The sequence below is a fragment of the Microtus ochrogaster genome, chromosome 17, assembly GCF_000317375.1.
Source record: "Microtus ochrogaster isolate Prairie Vole_2 chromosome 17, MicOch1.0, whole genome shotgun sequence".
NCBI classification, from domain to species: Eukaryota; Metazoa; Chordata; class Mammalia; order Rodentia; family Cricetidae; genus Microtus; species Microtus ochrogaster.
In genome coordinates this window covers 13,245,404-13,268,533 of record NC_022019.1, presented here as the reverse complement: position 1 = coordinate 13,268,533, position 23,130 = coordinate 13,245,404, and the positions used below count along the sequence as shown (strand labels likewise).

Below are 23,130 nucleotides of genomic sequence, written 5' to 3'. Positions count from 1 at the left end.
CATTAGTACAGCCTGCAAAATACTTGGGAAAAGAAGGCTCAAAATCTTCAACTCTCAAATATCAAAAGCCCCAACGCCAGTCTTCCAGAGGGTTCCACTGTACCCCAGGAGAAGACCTGTGTCATTTTCCCAGTCCTTTGGGAGCGAATGAAATGGAAGATTCTGGACTCAAACGTGCTTAAGCACAGTTCCTGTTACCAAGCACCAGTCTTGGCGAGAGCTAGAGAAGGGAGATGGAGAGACTCCACACGGTGCCTACTAAATGCCCCGAGGCAAGGTTCTCCAAGGCATCAGTATGGAAGCTGCCAGAGGGATAACCGAGGGAGCTTTGTGAACCTTCAAGACTCCGGCTTCAGTTCCTATTGTGGAGGCACCAGGGAGACTTAGAATATGCCGGGCAGCAAAGGAACCAGCAAAGCCTGGAAGGCAACAAGCAGAAACTTCACAGGGAAAAGAGCCTGGAGGACTTTATAAATAAATAGGTAAATGCACTATACCAGGATGTAAAAGGCACACACACACACACACATACACACACGTATGTATATTCACCCCTACTACCAGTGAGGGAGCAAAAGTGATAGAAGCTAGAAGAGGCATTAAGAGTGCGGTACAATTCCGCGCAGTAAAACGTACTGTCCATTTCTATTACCATGATGGGGACACCAATGTCTGGCCACAAAAGGTCCTCCGAGGGCAGCTTGGGAGAGTTCCACACCACCACTACCTTGTTCAGGTAGGGGAGGCCGTTGAGTCTCTCCAGCGAGTTCATGAGCACTTCCTCCCGCTCGTAGGTCAGCATCACAACCGTGAACTGCTCCCGCTGGACATTGCCTCCAAGTGCTGCCTGGAACTCCTTGCCAGAGCCCCCAGCCCCACCACCAATGGGCCGAAATCCAGTCCCTGAGCCCAGGAATTTGGCCTCAGAGGGCAGCACAGGGTCAAAGGGTGTGTGGGGGAAAAGGTGGAAAGGCCCGGGAGCAGAGTTCCAGCTACGGTAACAGTCTGTGACGGTCAGAGTAAAGTTGCGGAGGTATTTAGGTGAGGCATAGGGCGGTTCTGTCTCGACCGGCCCCAGGTCCAAGTCCCCATTGTCAGCCATGTTAGGGTCAGTTCCTGCTGCTTTTCCTGAACGATGGGGGATCTCAGCTGCTACCTCTTCCCGGATGGGAGCAGCTGGGATCTGGATGCGAGTCCTAATCATGGCCAGCACGGTATTAAAAATACTGTCAGCAGTGGAGAAGTAGGTCTCCCAGAGAAAGCGGCCTTGCCGCCTCATAGCCAACAGATCACTGTCTGAAAGACTCCGTAACAGGAAGTGAACCTCCGTAACACGTGGCTTGGGCACTACTAGGGCGGCCTCGTTCCACTCCAGCATGTCATGGTATGGGAGCTGTACCTGCTCCCCTAGTACAACAGGCACAGCTCCCGCTTCCAGGGCTTCAAAGAGCCGTGTGGCACACCCTGATGAAATAACCAAGTGCGGGTCCCCAGGGGTGATGATGAGGGCAAAGGTGGAGAGCTTCAGCAACTCTAGGCGGTCTTCCCGCTCCCCACAGAGCGCCCACTCAGTAGGCAGGCTGGGCCTCGGCTGGTTTTTGCAGGTAAATTCTACCAGCACCTGATCTAACTTGCTGTCCTGCACGGCCTTCAGGGTGGCAATGATCCGGTCATCATAGTCGGCTGGAGGGTCACCTTCCATTTCCTCCTCAAAGGAACGGGCCTCCTGAAGGCTAGATCTCAGGGACTCAATCTTCTCACCCTGGAAAGTAAAGAGATACTTCCGCTTAACTGGCACCTGCGGGGGGATCTCCATGAAGTTGGGTTCAGACATGGCATGGACAAGTGGTGACACTACCAAATCAAAGCCAGGCCTGTACTGGGCGGCATAGAATGTGGACTGGGCCACCATGGCCCGGCCTGTACTGACGTTGTACAGTAAATTCTGTGTGTCCAACTTCCGGGACAGGTTGATGATGACATGGTTGTGCCCATCTGTCCTCCAGTGTGGCAGAGAATACAATTGCTTCTCAAGGTCAGCGGGCCGCAGCACAGCCGGCTCCTGCATTTCTCCCACTAACACCACATACAGGCAGGCAATCGCTGCGTTTTCTGTAACATAAACATTAGCTCTCGCCGTAGCCTGAAAAGCCTGCTTGACCAAAGGGTCCAGGTAGCTCCCAAAGGCAAACTGGTCACTGTCGTAGACATAGACGGGAAAGCCAGAGGTCAGAGGGCAGCGAGAGTAATCAAAGCAGTTGTGCAGCCGGCAACCCCGAGTGACCTTGGGGGGCGGCAGGCCAGCATCATCCTTCTCGGGGAGCAGTCGGATGGGCAGGGACAGTTTGGGCTGATTCTGGGCCATCAGCTCCTTATAGGAGTGCTCGGTCTGGCTAATAACGTTCTTGAGCTGCAGCAGGTCCTGCTTGGCGTTCTCTATGCTCTTCTTACAGGCTTCAATCTTGAGGTTGAGCTTGGCGATTTCGCTGTTGAGCTCCTGCCGCTTGGCTTCGAGCTGCAGAAGCTCTTCGCTCACGGACTCACGAATCCGACAGAGATCTAGAACATGCTTTACCTCGCAGAGCTCGTTGCCAGCCCGAGGGCCGAAGATGCGTTTGCCGGCTTCATCTGCCTCATCCAGAGTGGTGAGGTAATAGTGAGCGATGAGGGGGAAGAAGACCAGGATGATGAAGAGTGTGAAACTCAGCCACGTCAGCCGGATACGGTTGGACCAGCGCAGCATACAGGTCTGACCGCCGTTCCCCACTCCCCCATTCCGCAACATGGTATAGCCTGTCATGAGTTCTCTGTGGCTCTGGCCCACTCTGATCACGTCGGATCACACGCCATAACCATAAGTGTGTGTGACGAAACTCAACCTCTTCTTCACACACAAGTTTCTGGAAGAGTCTGTGTGCGCCCTGCGCAAGGCACCAAATAAAATGGAAATTTCATTTTCCTCAGCCGTGACTCAGAAGGTCTCTAACCCTAGTCAGGCAGCTCCTAAGTATTGGCTGTTGTCCTCAAATAGAAGAAGGTACCACATTGCTGATGGGATGACAGGGAAGAGATCCATGGTGTTAAAATCCAGGGACAGGGCCCTGGGCTCGGAGGGACCGTTTTAACTGCCATAGCCTTTGTTCCTTGGCCTTGTTGACCAGCCAGTATGCATCGCTTCTGTTCAAGTTAAACAGTGGCTGGTGAAAACAGCTGGCAGCTTGAGATGCCAGCCCCGTCCTCCATGTCACTACCGACAGTCAGGCCTGCAAAAGAAGAAGAATCTTGTCAGTCTTGAAAAGATTATGTTCAAAGCTCCATCACCTGCCCACACGCCAGCCCCGCTCAGTGGTTCCTACCCGAGACCTGGGCACCCCGTGAGATGAAGGAAGCAGCATCCATCTGGCGCTGGTCCTCTCCTAACATGAAAGTCTCCCTGTGAGCTGCTCAGCAAAAACAACTCTCGAGAAGCTCGGTTTGTTAAATTTAGAGTTGAAAAGAGTTAAGAGAGCTCTTTTGAACTTCACCCAGGAATAGATGAAAGGTATCCTCCAGATTGCCTCTATTTATCTTCCATTAGCAGGCATCAGGCATGCCTTCTTAAAATAGAAGCAGTAACTCGGGCTTTCAGAGAGAGCAGCGGACTTAGAAATGAGGGCATCGTCCTTCGCCCTTTAGGGAAGGACCTGCCGTCGGCCCCCACACTCAGTGACCTAAACTTGGAAATGGAGACCAGTGCACGCAGATGACGAGGAATTGCCGTGCTATGAAAATAAGAGGACATGAGTGCCGAGACCCATGCAGTCTACACAGCATCCCCAGTGCCCTCCGCAAACTCTCCAAGGCCGACAGAGAGGCTTCCTACCTACATTCCCTTCAAACTGACCTCTCTAGAAGTCAGGCCGTGCTGCTCTACGCCAAAACACACTCCATTTCATTTGTTTACTTCTTCACACACACAAAAACACACTCACAGCCAGGGAAGGTGGCACAGCCATTCTAGGTAGTGCTCCGGAGGCTGAGGCAGGAGAGTCTTGAGTTCAAGGCCAGCCTGTGCTCTGTAGTAAGACCCTGCCTCAAAAAAAGAAAACAAAAGTGTGTGTGGCTACTCTTGACATACCTAACATAGGTCAAGAACTGCCTAGCACGTGTAATGACCCTTGCCCTCAGCAAACTTTAAGAGTCCAAGAGACAAGATGGGAACATCTGCAGAGCACTTGTCTGTCTTGTCAGATCTGTGGATTTGATCCCCTCAGGGAAGAGGGAGATGGGAAGACACACACCAACTGCAAGAGCGCGTCTATGCATCTCACGGGGGCTCACACTCCCAGCTTCCACCTCTGCTCCAGCTGTGCAGCTCTTAAAGTCTCATAAGTTTTTGTCTACAAACAGGTCAAAACAAAAAGCTGATAACAATTCTACTAAGGTTTACGGAGAACAAGTGATCAGGATGACAAAAAGTAAAACAAAAATCCACCCTTAAAACACTAAATTTGGATAATTTAAACTTGATAAACAGGGACCGAAACAATTACTCAGCAGTTAAGATTGCTTATGGCTCTTGCTAGGATCCAAGCCTGTTTTCCAGCACTCGCATGGGGTGGCTCACAACCACCTGCAACTCCAGCTCCAGGGGCTGCAAAGCCTGTGGCCCCCACAAACACCCATACTTACATGCACAAATCCACACACAAACACATGATTTAAAACAAACATAAATCTTTAGGGGCAAGTGTGGTAGCATACACCTTTAATACCAGAATTCATGAGGCAGAGGCAGGTAGATCTAGCTGAGCTTGAAACTACCCTGGTCTACACAGTGAATTTTAGGCCAGACAGGGCTATATCATGAGACCCTGCCTCAAAAAATAAATATGAAAACAAATCTTCACACTCAAATAGATAAGATCCAGTCAAACATCCCACAGCAAAACCTTCATTTCTTTGTTTATTTTGTTTCATTTTGTTTTGAAGACAGGGTCTCTATGTAGCCCTGGCTATTCTTAAACTTACTCTGTAAACCAGGCTAGCCTCAAACTCACAGAGATCCACCTGCCTCTGCCTCCCAGGTGATGGAATTAAAGGTGTGCATCACTATGTGCAACCCACGACCACATTTCTAAAGAACCCACATTATTCTTTTATTCAAACGTTTGTGCTTCTGCTGTAACAATGAGTAAATAAAGAGAAGACAAGACAGAATCCAGGTCGTGTGGCCAGTGAGACCTTCTCACCTTACTGGGCAGCGTTCTTCCTTTCTCTGCCTTATGTAGTAGCGTTATGCTTCAACATACGAGTTCTTGTAGTCGTTGACACCAGAGCTTGCTCTCCTGGCTTAAAGAGAAAATAGAGACTATTTGAAAAGTGCTCACTACGGAAGGCACTGTTAATTAGTCTTCCTGAAAAGGCTTCCCTTGCGGACTCAGCAATCACAGAGCACACGGTTAAGCAGAGCTCTTTGGAGTGAGCAGGTACTACCAACAAACACTAAGACAATGGGGAATTTTCTCACTGGCAGTTGTGGCTTGCTGACATGCTGGAGAGTATAAGGCAAAATGTTATAAAATGTGGGCAGCATACAAGAGCTTTCCGGAGGATGCACAGAGCTCTGGGTAGGTGAGATGTTTACACTAGAATGGAGCTCGGGACAAACAGGAGGCAGGGGAGGAGCATCTGGAGGCATAAATGGACCAGCATCAGCCGTGAGCCAGGTGTGCAGGCAGACCTCTCATCCTGCACAGAGGAAACAAAGGCAAGAGAACCCTGGGTTCCACGCATCTGGGCAGCAGTACTCCTACTGTGCCCAACATACAAGCAGAGATGACAATGAAGATAAATGTTCAAATAGAAGCCAACGCTGATTCTAAAGAATTTCACCCACTAAGTCCTACCTCATTCACCAGCATGAGCCAAAAGAGCAATCGGTGGCCAATTGTGTGGACTCTGTCTCCTAACCATCAACTTAAGAGTTTTCAAGCGTAAAATGAAGAGAAACCATGAACTCTCTTCTCCTCATCTAGAAATAAAGGCCAACACACTTAGGTGATTGATTCCCGATGGTACTGTGCATCTTCCTAATCCTCACCCACCACGGGCCCATCCCTGCCTGCACTGCCCCCATACACTGCAAACTAGTCGGTTCTCCCTCCTTTAGGAACACTACGGGGCTTCTCACTGCACCGATTTCGCGGTCACCGTCCCCCAGATCATTCAAACTGAGCTACGCTGCCCTCCTTTAGTTCAACCACACCAAGTTCTGTACCACCTGAAGTCCTCGCTACTCTCTGGAAATTTCTGTTTTTCCCATTGACCCTCATGCTTCAGGCCCATTTTCTTGATGCTCTTACTTTAAAGTTGCCTTCCTTATTAGCCCGACACTTTCTGAAATTAACCTATTTTTTTCTTCTTTCTCCTTTCTCTCCCCTTTCTTTTCCCTTCCTTCCCCTCCCTCCCCACTCTTCCGGTCCTTCTTCCCACCTCCCACACTAAACCCTACTCCCTGAGAGCAGAGCGGGACCCTCGTCTGCTCAGCCTTGCTGTGTCGCCACTGTGTCCACTGAGAGTTAATAAATTGTGTCACTGATCACTTCCTTGTCTCTTCCCTTAATTCCATGGAAGGACATTTTTAGTATCCCACCCACATCTTTGACTCATGTTCTTTCTGTCTTGGGGACATCCAGTCTTCCTCCCACCTCATACTGAGAAGTATTCTGGAAGGCTTTCGGTATCATCTGCTAATGAGTCCATCTGCTCTCATGATGTCAGGCCTCACCTATGCTCATATCTTCCTACAAGCTACACCCTCAATACCTGCCTCGCTGTTCTACACACTGCCTCTCCTGGGGTCAGTCACTTCAAGGACTTCATTCTCCAAATAGCTTTTAGTTCTACCCATACTTCTACATCTCCCCCCCCCCAGTCAGAAACAACGTGCTATATTCAGGAAAGACACAGACCTCAGAGCAGCCAGCCCTGGATAACCCCACAGTTAAGATGCCCATTTTACCATGAGAGACAGTTTTTCCATCAGAAAAGCAACAGTACCTTTGCTCAGAAGTACTTCAAAAATTAGAGATAGCATGCACCATAAAAGGCTACAAGCATCAGCTATTTTCAAGCTCCAGCTCCTATGTCTAGTCTCCTGCCAAGCCTGTCATTTTTATTGCGATCATAATCATAATGTTTGCAATAATGCTTTACAATAATCTTTATACTTTCCCTTTCTTTTTAATTATTATTCTTCCTTCACCCTGGTTCTAGCCCATAACAACCATAGTCTGCCAACTTATCCTGTGTATTACCAAATTTGGGTTTTTTAATAATCTCATTTACAGTGCTCTAGCTCTAATGCCCTTGGCCCATCCTTCAATTCTCCAATCCACTCTTCTACTTCATCCAGCCTACTGATGACTGCAATCCACACAATGATTTCAGACGCATGTCACTTTCTCCCTACCTTTCTATCTTTAGTGTATTTGTAAGAATTAAACTATTAACCTGGAATGATGGCAAGAACCTGCTACTTATGAGGCAGAGGCAGGAGGACCACTTGAGGTAGGAGTTCAAGACTAACATGGACAATGAATGCAGACTCTCATCTAAAAATAAAAATAAAATTAAAATTTTAATATGATAATCCCAACAACTAAACCACCTGTGGTCTTAATTTCTGATGGAATCAACCACCATAAAGGCAACACAGCCAAGGGGCATTTGCCAAAGCCAGCACTATGTCTTTTGAATGTTCAATCTCAAAAACTATGAGTAAGAAGCCAGGTGGTGGTAGCACACACCTTTAATCCCAGCACTTGGGAGGCAGAGGCGGGTGGATCTCTGTGCGTTTGACACCAACTTGGTCTACAAAGTCAAGTTCGAGAACAGCCAGGACACAGAGAAACCCTGTCTCAAAAAACAAAACAAAACAAAAAAACAAAACAAACAAAAAACTATGAATGAGATCAAGCCATTCAAAACTCAAAGACATTAGGCAAGGACCTGAAGTCCCACCCCAAGCTGAGGTGCTTGGGCAACTGAAAACCCTGCTGGATAGAAATCAGGAAAATGGCCCTGTTAAGTGGCCCTACAGCCATGCACAAGAGAAGCACTAATGGACGCTGGATTATGAAAAGAGGACAAGAAGCTGGAAAGAGATGTGCGGGGCTAGTAAGATCAAATACATTGTATATATGTATGAAATTCCCAATGAACAAAAAACTGCGAGTTAAATAAACCTCTATCTTCTACATTACTCAACCTCAAGTATTTTGTGACAAGAGAAAACAGACTAATATAGTATTACTAGTAATCTAGAGATGGTTTAAAGTACATAGCACAGGGGTTCTCAACCTCTGGATTGTGACCCTTTGAGGGTCAAATGACCCCTTCACAGGGGTGCCCAAGACCATCAGAAACCACAAATATTTATATTATGGTTCATAACAGTAGCAAAATTAGTTATGAAATAGTAAACGAAAATAACTCTACGGTTGGGGTCTCCCACAACACGAGGAACTGTATTGAAGGGCTGCAGCATCAGGAAGGTAGAGAAGCACTGATGTGGCAGGACGTGGCAGCACAAGCAAACACTGTCCCACTTTATAGAAGAATCCTGAATGTCTGCAGATGTTTTAATCAACAGAATCTGGTACAGTCCCCTCTCACACTAAGGAAAACTGCACTGTCTGTGCTCTTCAGTGGTCACATGTAAAGCACAGTCTTGCCCTAACCAGGCTGAAGGTTTAGCGGTGCTTCTCACAGTGTCCTTCCTCAGGGCATGCTTGTGCACCCAGAGCAGGCACGTGGTGCACCACTTTAGTTTCGGCCTCACGGTCCTCAACAGAGCTCACGGTGTTCGCTCACATCCTTTCTTTGCGCATATTATTCTTTCCTCTTCCGTGCTGTGCTTCATTCCTCCCTCAGGCTGTTGCTTTCTTCCTCATACACAATTTTTCTTTTCCACCATATTCTGGAGAACCCTCTGGAATTATCGTTGTCGTTGCAAAGTGAAATGTCAGTCCATCTGTATGTGTGCCTCATGGGCAGTCTGACCCCACTGGATGGGTTTGGCTCCTGTATGTGTTTTTCTGTGGGGTAGCACAGGCACATTCAGAGGCCAGAAGTTGACATTGGGTGTCTTTTTCAAGCTGATCTTACCTTTTTGTTTTGTTTTGTTTTGTTTATTCTTTAGTTTTTCAAGACAGGCTTTCTCTGTGTAACAGTCCTGACTGTCATAGAATTTGCTCTTGTAGACCAGGTTGGCCTCAAACTCACAAGAGATCTGCCTACCTCTGCCTCCCGAGTGCTGAGATATAAGGCTTGTGCCACCACCACCCAGCTCCAATCTCACTTTTTTTTTTTTTTTTTTTGTTTTTCGAGACAGGGTTTCTCTGTAGCTTCAGAACCTGTCCTGGAACTAGCTCTTGTAGACCAGGCTGGCCTCAAACTCACAAAGATCCGCCTGTCTCTGCCTTCCAAGTGCTGGGATTAAAGGCATGCGCCACCACCACCCGGCTCCAATCTCACTTTTTAAGAGAAGGTTTCTTACCAAACCTGGAGTTTAGGTCTATTAAGCTAGACTGGCCAACCAGCAAGTTCCCAAGGATGCGTGAGCCTCCCTCCCCAGCACAGATGCATGCCACCGCACCTGGCTGTTATAGGAGTGCTGGGATCGATCCTAGGCTCTCCTGCTTGTGTGTCAAGCACTGCACCAGCTGAGCCGTCTCCCTGGCCCCATGCTCTGCTGTTGCTAAGACTCTGAACTTTCTGAATCTTGGAACTCCTGCTACTCACTAACCTGGAAATTTATAATCCAGGGTCTCTGAATACACTCTGCCCCTCCCCTCTCTCCCTTGAGCTTCCGTCTGCTACCTGCCAGACCTATGCAGGCCTCCTCCCTTCTCATCTCTTTCATAATTTCACTCTGCCCTTTGTGCTGCCTTCTGGCAGTTTCTTCACATCTGTCTACTTTAGGAATTGGGAAACTTTCAGCAAAGTGCCAGACAACTAATATTTTAGTATGCATGGGGGTCACTTAGAGCATCTGCAGCATATTTCAGACTTTTAAAAAGGGTGGAAGGATCTGGGAGAATGGCTCAGTGGTTAAAAACACTTGTTGCTCTTGCAGGAGACCCAGGTTCAGTTCCTAGTACCACATGGTGGCTAACAACCACCTGTGACTCCAGTTCCAGGGGATCCAATGCCTTCTTTTAACCTCCATGACACCAATCGTGCATGTATGTGGTGCACACGCATACATATAAGCAAAATACTCATATACATAAAGTGAAACAAAGCTTTAAAAAGTTTAAGACAGGGTTGGAGAGAGCTCAAAGGTTGAGAGCACTGACTGCTTTTCCAGAGGTCCTGAGTTCAATTCCCAGCAACTGCATGATGGCTCACAACCATCTGTAATGAGATCTGGTGCCCTCTTCTGGCCTGCAGGCATACATGCAGACAGAACACTGTATACATAATAAATAAATAAATCTTAACAAAAAAAATTTAAGACAACCCCTTTTAAAATGTTCATTCTTACATTGGAAACTATAAATAGCAAAACACTTGATGAGCACAGTGACACATGCCTTTAATCCCAGCACTCGGGAGACAGAGGCAGGTGAATTCAAGTGAGAGCCTATCTCAAAAAAAAAAAAGAAGGACAAACGCAAGCCAGGAGCCAGATGCAGCCCACGGGCCATGGCCTTCAGCTCTCTCTGCCTAACTAACTAGTCAGTTATCTCCTCTGCCAGCATCACCACTCAGTCTACCTGTAGGCTTTAACTGACAACTAATTCAAGCCTCCATTCCCTCATTGTGTGGCAGTACCCACTCCTTATCTTCCCTGGCTCACCTATTCTATCTGCTGATTCTTATTGGGAGGCGGATTACTTCCTTTGTAACCCTGTATTCAGTCCCTCTTTAGGGGCGTTTATTCTGAGAAACCTCTGTGCACCAGTCTAGAACAGTCTGTTGGACATCCAGCCAGCCTTATTATCAGCCTTTGGTCTCACGTCAGCTTCGCAACCTAGAGATTCTCCCACACCACACAGCAATGATAAACATGAACACAAAATCCACAAACAGGAAACCACAGTCATGCTTTCTTGGTGGCTATTTCCCCCTCTTGACAACCCACAGCCGGGCTAAGAGGGGCATCTGCGTGCCTGTGGCAGAAACTCTCTGTCCCTCTACTGCTTTCCTGGACACTCAGCCCTTTGAAGACTCATTCTTTCACGTGGTGTCTCCATTCTACTGCTCACAAACTTGGGGTAACACCTCAGGTGTGGTCACCCCAGCACACTGCCCAGATTCTTAGATTCCAAGCCCTTGCATCCTCCCCTTCACTTGTACGTTTTAATGAGAAGTTGTGTCTCTTTATGGAGGGAAACAGAAATGCTGTTTTGCCAAAGGCAGCGGCTTCCTTTATCCATGCATACATGCTAACAAAACTAGGTCACCGTATGTTCTCTTTTGCAACCTGATTTTCCCCCCTTATATTAAGAGCTGTTAAGCCAGACGTGGTGGAAGCAAAAGAATCAAGAACTCAAGGTCAGGTCTGAAGACGTAGCTCGGTGGAGGACCTGAGTTTGGCTCCCACCTCAGAGGCTCCAGGGGCTCCAGTGTCCTCCTCTTGCATTCCGAGGGCACGGCATTCATAGGCACGCATAGACGCACACATACGCACACGATTTTAAAAGAGTTTAAGGTCACCCTTAGCTACACAGCCAGTTTAAGGTCAGCAAGAGTTTTAAAAATGAAAACAAACCCCCTCTGCTCTCCTACCATGAGACATCCTACCATGAAGGCACTGGTAGTTGAATCCCACCCATACAGAAAGGGGGTGTACTAGGTAAGCCCCTTTTGTTAGACAGGTGCTTCTCGTTCCCATTATGATCAAGGCCTCCCTGGGTATTTCTGCAGAGAGCCACAGTGTTTTTCCACATGAAATTGCTGGATTGTAGTAAGAATGGCTTGCCATTTTGTAAATCACTGTTCGCTAGGAAGAGGATAATACATTCTCCAAGGAACAGAATCAAAGCTGCCATTTACGGGGTTCACTAAGAACCACGTGACAGAGAGGTGGGCAGAACTCAGTTATCTCTTTGCTCACCACTTCTCCACTCTATTGCCTGGGCAAAGCCAGAAGGCCAGGTCCAGGAAAGTGACCCAGAGCAATCTGTCCTTTTTACTTACTGGTAGTTAAGAGCAGATGAGAATTCTCTCTCTCCTACCAGAAAACGATAGGAAAACACTATCCCACTAAAGAGAGCCATATCAGCCAAGTAACGGGGCACACGTCTTTAATCCCAGCACTTGAGAGGCAGAAACAGGCGGATTTCTGTGAGTTCGAAGCCAGCCTGGTGTACAGAGCTCGTTGCAGGACAGCTAAGGCTGTTACATAGAGAAACCCAATTTCGAAAAAATGAGAGAGAGAAAGAGCGCCACACCAAGCAGATATAAGGAAGACAGACTCCATATACAAGTCCCTGAGACTCCAGAGTCTGTTGCTGCAGTTAGGAATGCAACTGAAGGTTTTCTTAAACAGACAATGTAGGGAACCAAGTATCTTCTCATGGGAGACCGCCTGTAGTTTCGATCCTGGTCTGTTTACCAGAGCTCTCTGCAGCCACACTGCTCTGTCCACATGCCAACAGTCCAGTGTGCCCAGTCGGACACTGCTTGTCACCAGGTGGATCACAGCCAGGGCCACGCATGGTGCTCTGCCCAGGCATGGTGTTCTGCCTAGTCTCTCTGTTCCCTGCCGTGCAGGGTTCCCTTGGGGACTCCCAAAGTCCCCAGTAGACTATACTCCTTTGGCCACCAACCCAAGCCTTATAGCCACTATCCTTTGTGCCCACTTTAAGTCTTAATAGCTTCCATAAAGTTTTTCAAAATACAAGGTTCTGACAACTCCCTAAAATCTCACTGAACTCAATTTAGTATCATATGGTTCAAAACCTAGTTTCACCATTTCAACTGATTCTTCTTCAACCAGATTAAAAACTCCTTAGAGAAACAATTCTCTTTTTTTTCCCCGATTAATTATGCAGGCACACGTCACTCGCACACAGAGCACTCAGACAGCACAGCACAGCACAGCACAGCACAGCACAGTACAGCACAAGCACAGAGACAGACAGACACATTCACACACAGTACAGACTCACTTACCTGGGACTCGAACCGGAGAAACAATTCTTTTTCTCTAGTTTTTAAATCCCTCTCAGAGAGATGGCGGCTACTACTAAGATTCTACTCAAACTCTCAGCTGGCATTTTCATCCCCAGACAATTTTGAAATTTAAAGCCTCCTCCCCTCTGTCACCTCCTCCCCTCTGTCACTCCCCTACCTCTTTCTCCCCATCACCTCCTTCCTCTAGCACCTTGTTCTCCCCTCTGTCACCTCCCCATCACCTCCTCTTTCCCAGTCACCTCCTCCTCCCCTCTGTCACCTCCCTCCTCCCCCATCATCACCTCCTCTTCTGTCACCTATCCCTATCCCCCTAAACACCTCCTGCTTCTTCCTTGGTCAACTCCCTCTTCCCACCTCTCCTTCCCTCGGCCACCACCTCCTCCCTTCTGTCACCCCCCCCATCACCTCATCTCCTCTGCTACCTCCTCCTTCCGGTTGCCCTCTCCCACATCACCTCTTGTCGTCCTCCCCCATGCTTAACATGGCTCTCAATTAAATTGTGAGCCAACATTTATTGAATGCTCACTATGTGCCAGGTTAAGTCTATTCCATTCCTCAATACATCGCCCTGATCTTCCATCAACCTTACAGGTGGATGTCACTGCACTGCACACGACAAAACCAAAGCCCATTGTCCACTATGGTACGAATGGTAGCACTTATATTCACATTCATCTAAGGGTATGTCCATGTCCCATATGCACACACACAGGACTTCTACATTCTCCCTGGCTGTACTACACTATAACCATAAACAATGATTAAAGCCAACACTTCCTTCGTATTTAAAGTGTTTTTTTACTAAAAGAGAAAATGATCTACCAAGTGTGTCTTAGTCTGTACACCCAAAACCTACCTACCCATCCATGTTTATAGTACTATTTTCTTTTTCCCAGTTCAGCTAAAATTGCCTCATTAAGTGGCAGAATTCTATCAGAACCCAAGCATGGGTTGGTTCTCCACACATCGTGATTATCGCTACTGCCAAAAGACCTGACTTGTTTTAAAGGCCAATGGCATGGGAATGATTATATAATTAAAGCCAAGTGAGGAAGAGAAACAGCACTGCACCTAGATTAAAGCAGAAAGCCAGCGGCAGCACCACATCCAGGGGCAGTTCCTTGTGCCAGGCACAGAGTCCTCCAAACAACTCAATTCACACTCCTTATCATTTCAGAAGCCACTGGGGGGGGGGGAGGACAGTGTACTCCAAACAACACAATTCACACTCCTGATCACTTCAGAAGCCACTGGGGGGTGGGGGTGGGGGTGGGGGACAGTGTACTTCAAACAATTCAATTCACACTCCTGATCACTTCAGAAGCCATGGGGGTGAGGGGGGAGCAGTGTTATTTCTGCTTCCAGACAAAGAAGCGGTGAATGGTGGAGGCATACAGCCAACAAGCTGAGGAGGCAGACACAAGCCCAGGTCTGTGCGGCCTAGCAGCCTGTGCACAGCTTCTCACTCATCTACTATCTGTTTACTGACAAGAAACGCTAGGGCCTCCATTCCTTTTACTCAATAGGTGTGTACTGGTTTTGTAATTAAAAGAAAAGGATAAACTGGGCATGTGCACTCCTGTAATCCCAGCACTCAGGACACTGAGCAGAAGGACGGTGAGCTTGAGGCCAGGCTGAGCTACTTAACAAATGAGGAAAGAAGAGAAGGTGGAAAGAGGAAAATATTTTGCTGCTTTTTTAAGTACATGCTGGAGAGTTCAGTAAATAATGTGATAATTACCTATGGGGGGAGAATTTCTATGACAAACCAGAATAAAAACTTCCAGATGAAGTAAAAATTGTCACATGTGAAGCATAATCAGAAAAGGAAAGCATGCCAGTCACTTCAGTTCAAGTTAAACATGGTAACTTTCCTACGAACCTAAACACACAACAGCCCAGACACAGCAGTTCAACAAAATTACCTACAAATCAAAGGGGTGTGTCTGTCTGTCTGTCTGTGTCGATCAAAAGGCTGATTTGCTACCTGACCAAAGTTTAAAGGGCAGAAACATTAACGGTGGCCAAAAGATAAAGAAGAGAAGTTACTAAAAGGAAGGGCTAAAGGGGAGTCAAATAAGCTTGTTTAAAAGTGTGCCTCCCGGGCAGAGAAACACATTTCTAACAAGTACAGTGATGCTTTCCACCAATGGGTCAGCAAAGAACGGTTTGCCCTCTGCTACTTACCAGAATCCAGGGTCACACACCTTCCTGAAATACAGTTTGGCAAATGGAGGCTGTCCTGACCCTTAGCTCCACTTCCAGAAAGCCAGAATCAAGAACAGGAAGAAAATGGCCTGCAAGAATGTCTATACTAGGGGCTGGAGAGATGCCTCAGGCTGTTCTTCCAGAGGTCCTGAGTTCAATTCCCAGCAACCACATGGTGGCTGACAACCATCTGTAATGAGATCTGGTGCCCTCTTCTGGCATGTGGGCATACATGGAGGCAGAATGTTGTATACATAATAAACAAATCTTTAAAAAAAAAAGAATGTCTATAGTAAGACATTAAGGATACTAAAACATTAAGGACAGGTGGCAAGGTCTGTACACGCTACGCTATGCAGGCAGCAGGTACAGTATACTTCATGCTGTGCAAACAGGTCATTTATGATCTAAGTCTTAGCTTTTCCTATCTTTGACTTAGCAATTTCATTTTCTAGGCATATATTCTATGTGCTAAAGACCTACACATAAGATGTAAACGCCTCAGCATTCTTTCTACAATATATACAACAAAACATCCAAGAAGTTAAGAATGGCTAAGCGTAAAATATGTTTCTTATATGGACATCAGGCTGCAAACTTTTAAATAATTTTCAATAAGATGGAAACATGTTACAATGATATATTAGTGGTAAATAATATTCGAAACCATGTATCTGATTAGAAAACACACAGAAGCAAAACACCACCTGTGGCTCTTTTATTTTACAAAGTTATACAGGATCTTTTCATTCTTCCTATTCTTTTTCTCTCTCTCTAATATCCCAGCACTCAAGGAGCAGAGGCAGGCAAAGCTCTGTGCAGTTTGAGGCCAGCCTAGTTTACATGAGTTCCAGAAGAGCCAGACTTACAAAGAGCAGTTTAATAAGGTCTTCAGGCACATGTGCTAGTGAATTTTTCTGGAACAGTCAAGCTGTGGCGTGACAGAGACTGAGCTGGTCTTTCTCAGGCTTCCATTTCTCAGGGATACAGGACTTTTCCTTTGTTCTGTGGCCTGTAGAGTCGGTAGCATTAGTAGCCTGGACCTCTCTCCCAATGAGATGCAGAGCTGAAGCGAAAGCAGTTGTAACCCAGCTTGTGACTATTGGGAACAGAGTTCTACCCTGCGTTATCACTGCCATCTTTCTGACTCACCAATCCTTTTTACAAAGCCTCCTTCTTCCTAACTCATACGCCCTTGGCACTTTGGGTTTTTTTGTTTGTTGGTTGGGTTTTTTTGGGGTTTTTTTTGTTTTTTTTTTTTGTTGTTGTTTTTTTTGAGGTAGAGTCTATGTAACCCAGGCAAGCCTCGAACTCCTGATGATTCTGGCACCACTCAGGAGCCACCACTTAGTCCCTTTTTAACTCCTAAAGAGAAAAGACTAGAGCAATTGGCCTCAAAGATCCTCAGGACTCTAGGACTCCACTGACTTACAAGTACCTTGCCCAGAAAATGCCCAGATGCTCACAGGCTTTTTATTGGAAGGACGAACGCACTGTGTCAAATCAAGTCAGGGAGGGTCCTCACCCCCTGTGCATGGCATGTTCCTTTAAGCATCCCTCCCTGACCCCACCTCCGTTCTCCATAGAGTTCATTAATCACAAGTTTGGGGCCCTTATCAACTGTTTTCTTCATTCAAAGCCACAGTGCTCTTGGTGTTTTACAGCTAAGACATAAAGGAAGTCACAATGGGAGGAGTCAGTCAAAACTGGAGAAAACCCAAGATACAAAAGCTATCAGCTGGATTTCTGCAGAGGAAATCCAATAGAGATAAAGACAAAGCGAGCACTTTGATCTCAAACTGCACAGGGAAGACTGCATTTAACTGAGCATGGCCTGCTCACTGACAGAGCTACCGCAATCAGTAAAACAAGGAAATCAACTATTTAGGAGAAGCCCATCAGCTTGAATTTGGTCTTGCTTTCCCCGCCCCGTCTGCCCCCTCCCCCCACACACAAAGTGGAGACTGAAAAGCAAAGGTGGCTGTGTCCTCCGCAGCATGTGCAGAACTCTGCCATCTGTGCCGAGCGCCACACTTGAAAAAGGCCATTAACACAGTAAATGGAGGCCAGAGGACTCAGAGGCTGGCAAAGGGATTGAAAACCGTCAAACGAGAAACAGCTGGTGGAAATGGAAATACTTTGAGGGCAGCAGAGGCCTTAAGAGTCAAACGGACTGGCAAGATGGAGAGAGAGATGGCCAGAGAGATGGCCAGAGAGATGGCCCAGCGGCTAAGAGCACTGGCAGCTCACAACTGTCTGTAACTCAAGTTCCAGTGGATCCAATTCCTTCAAACACCAATGTATATAAAAAGAAAAAAAAATTTTTTTAAAAGAGACAGACAAGCTTGGTTGGCCAGTAAAGATGGCAAAATGCAGTCCGCCAACACCTGTGCGATCCACTGTCAGCCTATGCAGCACAAATCCTACAACAGTTTCCTCCAGAGAAGACAAAAGGAGAGGTTTCCAACATGAAATCTCCCTACTTCTAAACGTTTCTGTGTAAGTTGGGAAGGCCTTATTTGACTAGAACAAACACCAGTGTGCAACCTGTGTCAAAGCTAAGAAGGAGGGGCTGGAGAGATGGCTCAGTGGTTAAGAGCATTGCCTGCTCTTCCAAAGGTCTCGAGTTCAAATTCCCAGCAACCACATGGTGGCCCACAACCATCTGTAATGAGATCTGATGCCCTCTTCTGGCCTGCAGGCATACATGCAGACAGAATATTGTATACATAATAAATAAATATATAAAAAAAAAAAAAGCTAAGAAGGAAACATGGTGACTGTCTCCCCACATACAGAATTCTTCTCCATAGTCCATAATGGTGATGCTAAGAAACAAAAGCCACAGCTGGATCTAAGGAAATGCCTTCTGGATCAAGTCTCCGAGCTGGGACGGTGACTTCACAGTAAGGTTTCAGAAGGGGACAGGTCAGTAAATACTGCGGACCAGTTTAAGAACCTGACCACTTGCTGGGTCCAGATTCATTCAGGTCTTTTCCCTACACTCCCCTCTCCCCCGGCCCCCACACAGCAATCTGGTAACAGCCTCTTATCTATCAGCGACTTGGTCTTTAGATTTATCTCATTTTTTTATGTGTATGAGTGTTTGGCCTGAAAGTATGGAGGTGTACCACATACATGCCCGGTGCTTACGGAGGTCAGAAGGGGGCATCAGATCCCCTGAAACTGGAGTTACAGATGGTTGGAAGTCAGCACGTCGGTGCTGAGATCCAAACCCAGGTCTGCTGCAAAGGCAATACATACACGCCTATCTGAGCCATTTTCTCCAGCCTCTCAGTGACTTTAAAAAATAAATTCTTAAGCTGATGGTGGTGGTAGAGGTGGGGGTGGGAATGGTGGGGATGGTAGCGGCGGTGGCGGTGGCGGCAGCAGCAGCAGCAACAGCAGCGCGCACACACACGCCTTTCAGGTGGATCACTCAGTTCAGGGCCAGCCTGGTTTACAGAGTGAGTTCCAGAACAGCCAGAGCTAAGAATAAATTCTTATTTTTTATGATTTTCACTTATTTCTATTTTATGTGCATTGGTGTTCTGCCTACATGTGTATCTGTGTGACAGTCTTGGATGCTCTGGAGCTGGAGTTACAGACGGTGCCATGAGGGTGACGTAAACTGAATCCGGGTCCTTTGGAAGAGCAGCCAGGGCTCTTAACAGCTGAGCCATCTTCTCCATCCCCTAAAGAATAAATTCTATGGAAGAAGGAGGAAAAAAAAAAAAAACCAAAAACACAAAGATGGCAAAGAACTTATAAAGTTAAAAAAACACTATTATAATCCATCATTACATTGTGTTTATATTTTAGATTTATTTTTAGACATGTATTATCCGTTTGTATGTATATGTGTGCTTGTGTATGTGCCCAAGGAGGTCAGAAGGTGTTGGTTCCCTGTACCTGGGGATCCAGGCAGTTGTGAGCTGCCTGATGCAGGCGCTGAAATCAAACTTCAGGTCTTCTACAAGAACAGTACGCACTCTTAAACACAGGCCATTTCTCCAGCCCCATGGGTTTACAGATTTTAACTGTCTTGTTACATATGCTGAGGGCATAGTCCCAACCTATTTCTGTTCTGTATTCCTCCCTTGGGAAATGAAATATTTTCACTGAAAAAGAAAATATTTAAAAGGAGTTGGAAGCACTTCTGATGATGCCATGGGAGAGGACGGGATAACAGGGTAAAGTGTCCACACAAAGCGACCGTCTGGATGTTAATCATTAACATCGTGACCAATCTCAAAGGTACTGGGCCCAGCCAAACGGAAGAATATACAAAAGTAATAGTGAGCTAATGAGAGGCGATACTTAGGGCAGGCACCGGAGCTAGCCCACCTGCTCTTCCACGCTATACTGCGAGCACAGCTTTGCTCACTGGCCAATGGATACAGGCAGGTTTTAATCACTGGGTGCACTGGATTCTGCTCTATATTATGAAGGTGCTGCTCTCACTCTTCAATAGACTCTACCGTCCATCTTTCTAAGGCTCCATCCTTGGGACTTTAAGGGGTCATCTGGATGCCTCTCAGCAATACTCTATACCGCGTATTATGGCCTATGTAGAGGAGCCATGATCCTAAATGAGTCTCTCTGTCCGTCTGTACTTCAAGGTTATTGGGTTTGTTTGTTTTCTAGATCCTGCTTCTCTTACACCTATTTATAGACCCCTGAAAGACTGCAAACATGCAAGGAGCAGGTGACTGGTTCAGGCAGGAGAGGGCCATGCTACAGATGACAAGACCTCTGTCCTAAGTTCTCAGTTTCTTCTGCCCACAATTTGCTACTTCCAGAACCTATAACATACCAGCTACCTTGTTCTTACAGATTTTTAAAGAAAACAGATACCAACAGTAAACAAAAATAAATAAAATATTTGATGGTTTGCTTATTGGCTTTTTTGTTTTGGTTTGGTTTTTGACATAGGTCTCATGTAGTCCAGGTTGGCCCCAAACCCCCTTACACAGCTAAGGATGACCTCAGGCTCCTGATGCTCCTGACCACCTAGCAAATGTTGTTTCAGGTGTGTGTTGCCACAGCTTGCCTGGAAAGAAACAGCTCACCCAAAACTTTCTCAATTAAACTTAGCTCTCCAGCAAAGACTAGCAGGTCACTTTAGACATTTTAATTAAAGGACCTTGGTTCCTAGTCCTTGTTTCATCCTAAACCATATACAAAGACAGTTTCTGCCTACCCAGGGCTACATCTGGTGAGATGCTCTTCTGTCTGATACCTGACTCTACTTCCAACAATCCCATTAACCCCACTCCAGAGTCACCACCAGAGCCAGGGATGTAGCTGGATGGTGTCCTGGCCACTATTGCATGTGGGAAGCCCTGGGTTCTAAAGGTAAAAAGCAAACAAACTTAGTTACTTCTCAGGTGGACAGCAACCGCTTCGCTCCTAACTCCTGTACCACCTTTTACTGACTTTCCCTTGACCGCTAGGCTAGAGCTCACCATGTATACCAGGTTGGTCTGGAACTCGTGGCAAAGCCTCCTGCCTCAGCCTCCCTAGTGTTGGGATTAGAGGTGAAAACTATCACACCCTGCTCTTGCGCTTTTACGCGGCACAGCCTTTCCAGCCAGCACACTGTCTTCCCAAAGTTTCTAGTATATTCTGGACCTCCCCCTCACCTAGAACCTGTTTTTGTCTCCTACCTGATCACTGAGTCTTTTCACTCACAGACAAAAGCGCTCTCAGACCTAGTCACTAAGGGATTCCAACACACACACACACATTTAATAATGGTTTTTCTTATAGAAAAATGAGGGGTGAGAGAATGAAGACACACACACCACAAACTTTTTGTTACTTCTACTCCTCACCTCTGGTGACCAAACCCATGTCTCAAGAATTCTGAAGACGCAAGTCTGGGTGCCATGGCCCCAGCCTGCAATCCCAACACTACAGATGTAGAAGCAACAGGCTCACTGAGAACTCCGAGCCAGCTTGGACTACAGTGTCACCCGGTCTCAAACGACTAAACAAAACAAAAACTCAACACAATTCTGAAGATCCACAATTCTAGGTCTCCACCAGAAAGCAATTCGACTAACTTCAACCCTCAGGCTCCCCACAGGCAAGGAGTGGGGAATTCTCACAGGAAAGTCACCAAGTAAGAGTTTAACAAAGTGGCATTTCTTTCATCACAAATGATTTAAAAGTCCTCCGCTGGAAAAAGTTGTTGAGAAAAGCAAGTTTCACTCAAGGTTACCAATTCCCAAGGAGGAACCACCATCCCAGACTCTACAGAATTAAAGTCATTGGGCCAGAGGGGAAAACTAACTGTTGAGCAATAGACAGGAAACTCGTGGTTGGAACATTGGATAGATGGATAAATGGATGGATGGACGGACGGACGGACGAACAGACAGGGATATAACGGGGATCAAGGAGACCAGCGTTGAAATGCCAAACTCTCCAAACCGAAAGAACAAGACAAAGTGAAGAGAAGCAAAGCTAAAGCCATCTCTTAAATCACATACTGTGTTTCCTCCTCCCCAAAAGAAGAGGACCTGATAAAAGCTTTTTGAATTTAAAGAGCAACAATCCAAGCTGGGAGGAGCTGGCACCCACCGAATTTCAATGGACTGGGGGCCATAGGTATATCAACAGGGGCTAAGCAGCTGGCTCGCTGTGGAGCCAGAGAAAGCACCTGGTGCTGCCTCGCTCATCCCCTAGGTTCTGATCTGGGGTTGTCGCCTACAGAGAGGTCACCCCCCATTTGGGGCGCATGGACCTGCATCCCTCGTCCTCTGCTGCGGCACACCCAGGCCCCAGACAGACAGAACACAGCAGCACCTGGACCCCTGGCAGGAAGTGGCCACCTGGAGAGAAAAGCCGGGCGGGCAGCAGCACGCAGCTGTGCAGGGAGAACCAGCCAGATGTGGAACTGAGCACTGGGAGGTGGGGGCTGCGCTTCCACCGGAGACGGTTCTGCGGGCCGCTAGTGCCCGGCCCCAACGGAGCGAGGCCCCCCGGCACGGGGCAGGCCTACTCGGCTGCGCCGCCACAACAGATCCGGGCACAGCCACTGTCGCTCCCGCCCGCCACGGCCGCGCGCTCGAAGCTGCCGGGTCCTTCCCGCCAGCCCTCCTGCCCTGCCCGGGTCATCGGGCTCCCACGCCACCCGGACCCTTACCAGCTTCCAGTCAGAGACGAGCCATCGCCGTCTCCTGCCCAAAACTCCGCTTCCCACAAGCCGCTCTGGCTGCCGGCTGCGCGCCTCCCAGGCCGCGCCGAATCCTCCGCTCCCCCTGCCGGCCGGCGGCCATTTCCGACCGGCAAGGGCGGAACTTGCCGAAGACCAGGGACGGAAATAGCCGAACCTGCGTTTGCCTAGAAAAAAAGAATGCAGAGGTGTTCGTGACTTTCCGGATGCGCCCGGAGGTGGGGGCAGAGGAGGTGGTGGGCTCTGCCCTCCAGGGTCCTAGGCGTAGGCTGGTTGCGGGTGATTGTTAGTAGGGCCCGCTTACGGGGTTGAGGAGGAGCCCACTAATTTGGGTAACTCCTCAGCCTAAAAATAAACCTATGTTCAGTTGAAGTGCCCGCGCTAGCAATGACCCACAGTTCTGAAACACTTTTAAATACTTAGCTGCAAATAAAGAGCAGGGCGGATACTTAGGGAAAACAAAACAAAAATAAACAAAAAACCCTGGGCTTTGCAAAAACAACAGGTTAATCTCTTGAGAAATGAGGACTAAAAAGAATGTCTTTTAAATT

General features: G+C 47.4%; 1 protein-coding gene across 3 annotated transcripts in view; it reads right to left on the bottom strand.

Moving 5' to 3' along the window:
- Extl3 (exostosin like glycosyltransferase 3) overlaps window positions 1-23,130 on the bottom strand; it is a 92,468-nt gene that overhangs the window by 21,113 nt on the left and 48,225 nt on the right. Inside the window, exons 2-4 of one of the 3 annotated variants that reach the window (XM_026783217.1) lie at window positions 22,550-22,746; window positions 5,232-5,331; window positions 653-3,263 (exon numbers count right to left, since the gene is read on the bottom strand). In XM_026783217.1, coding sequence (XP_026639018.1) covers window positions 653-2,800 — 2,148 coding nt within the window. In that variant the 5' untranslated portion in view covers window positions 2,801-3,263; window positions 5,232-5,331; window positions 22,550-22,746. Of the gene's footprint in view, window positions 1-652; window positions 3,264-5,231; window positions 5,332-22,209; window positions 22,282-22,549; window positions 22,747-23,130 lie in introns of those variants that run through there. The other 2 variants (XM_026783218.1, XM_005355515.3) reach the window with 2 other exon arrangements.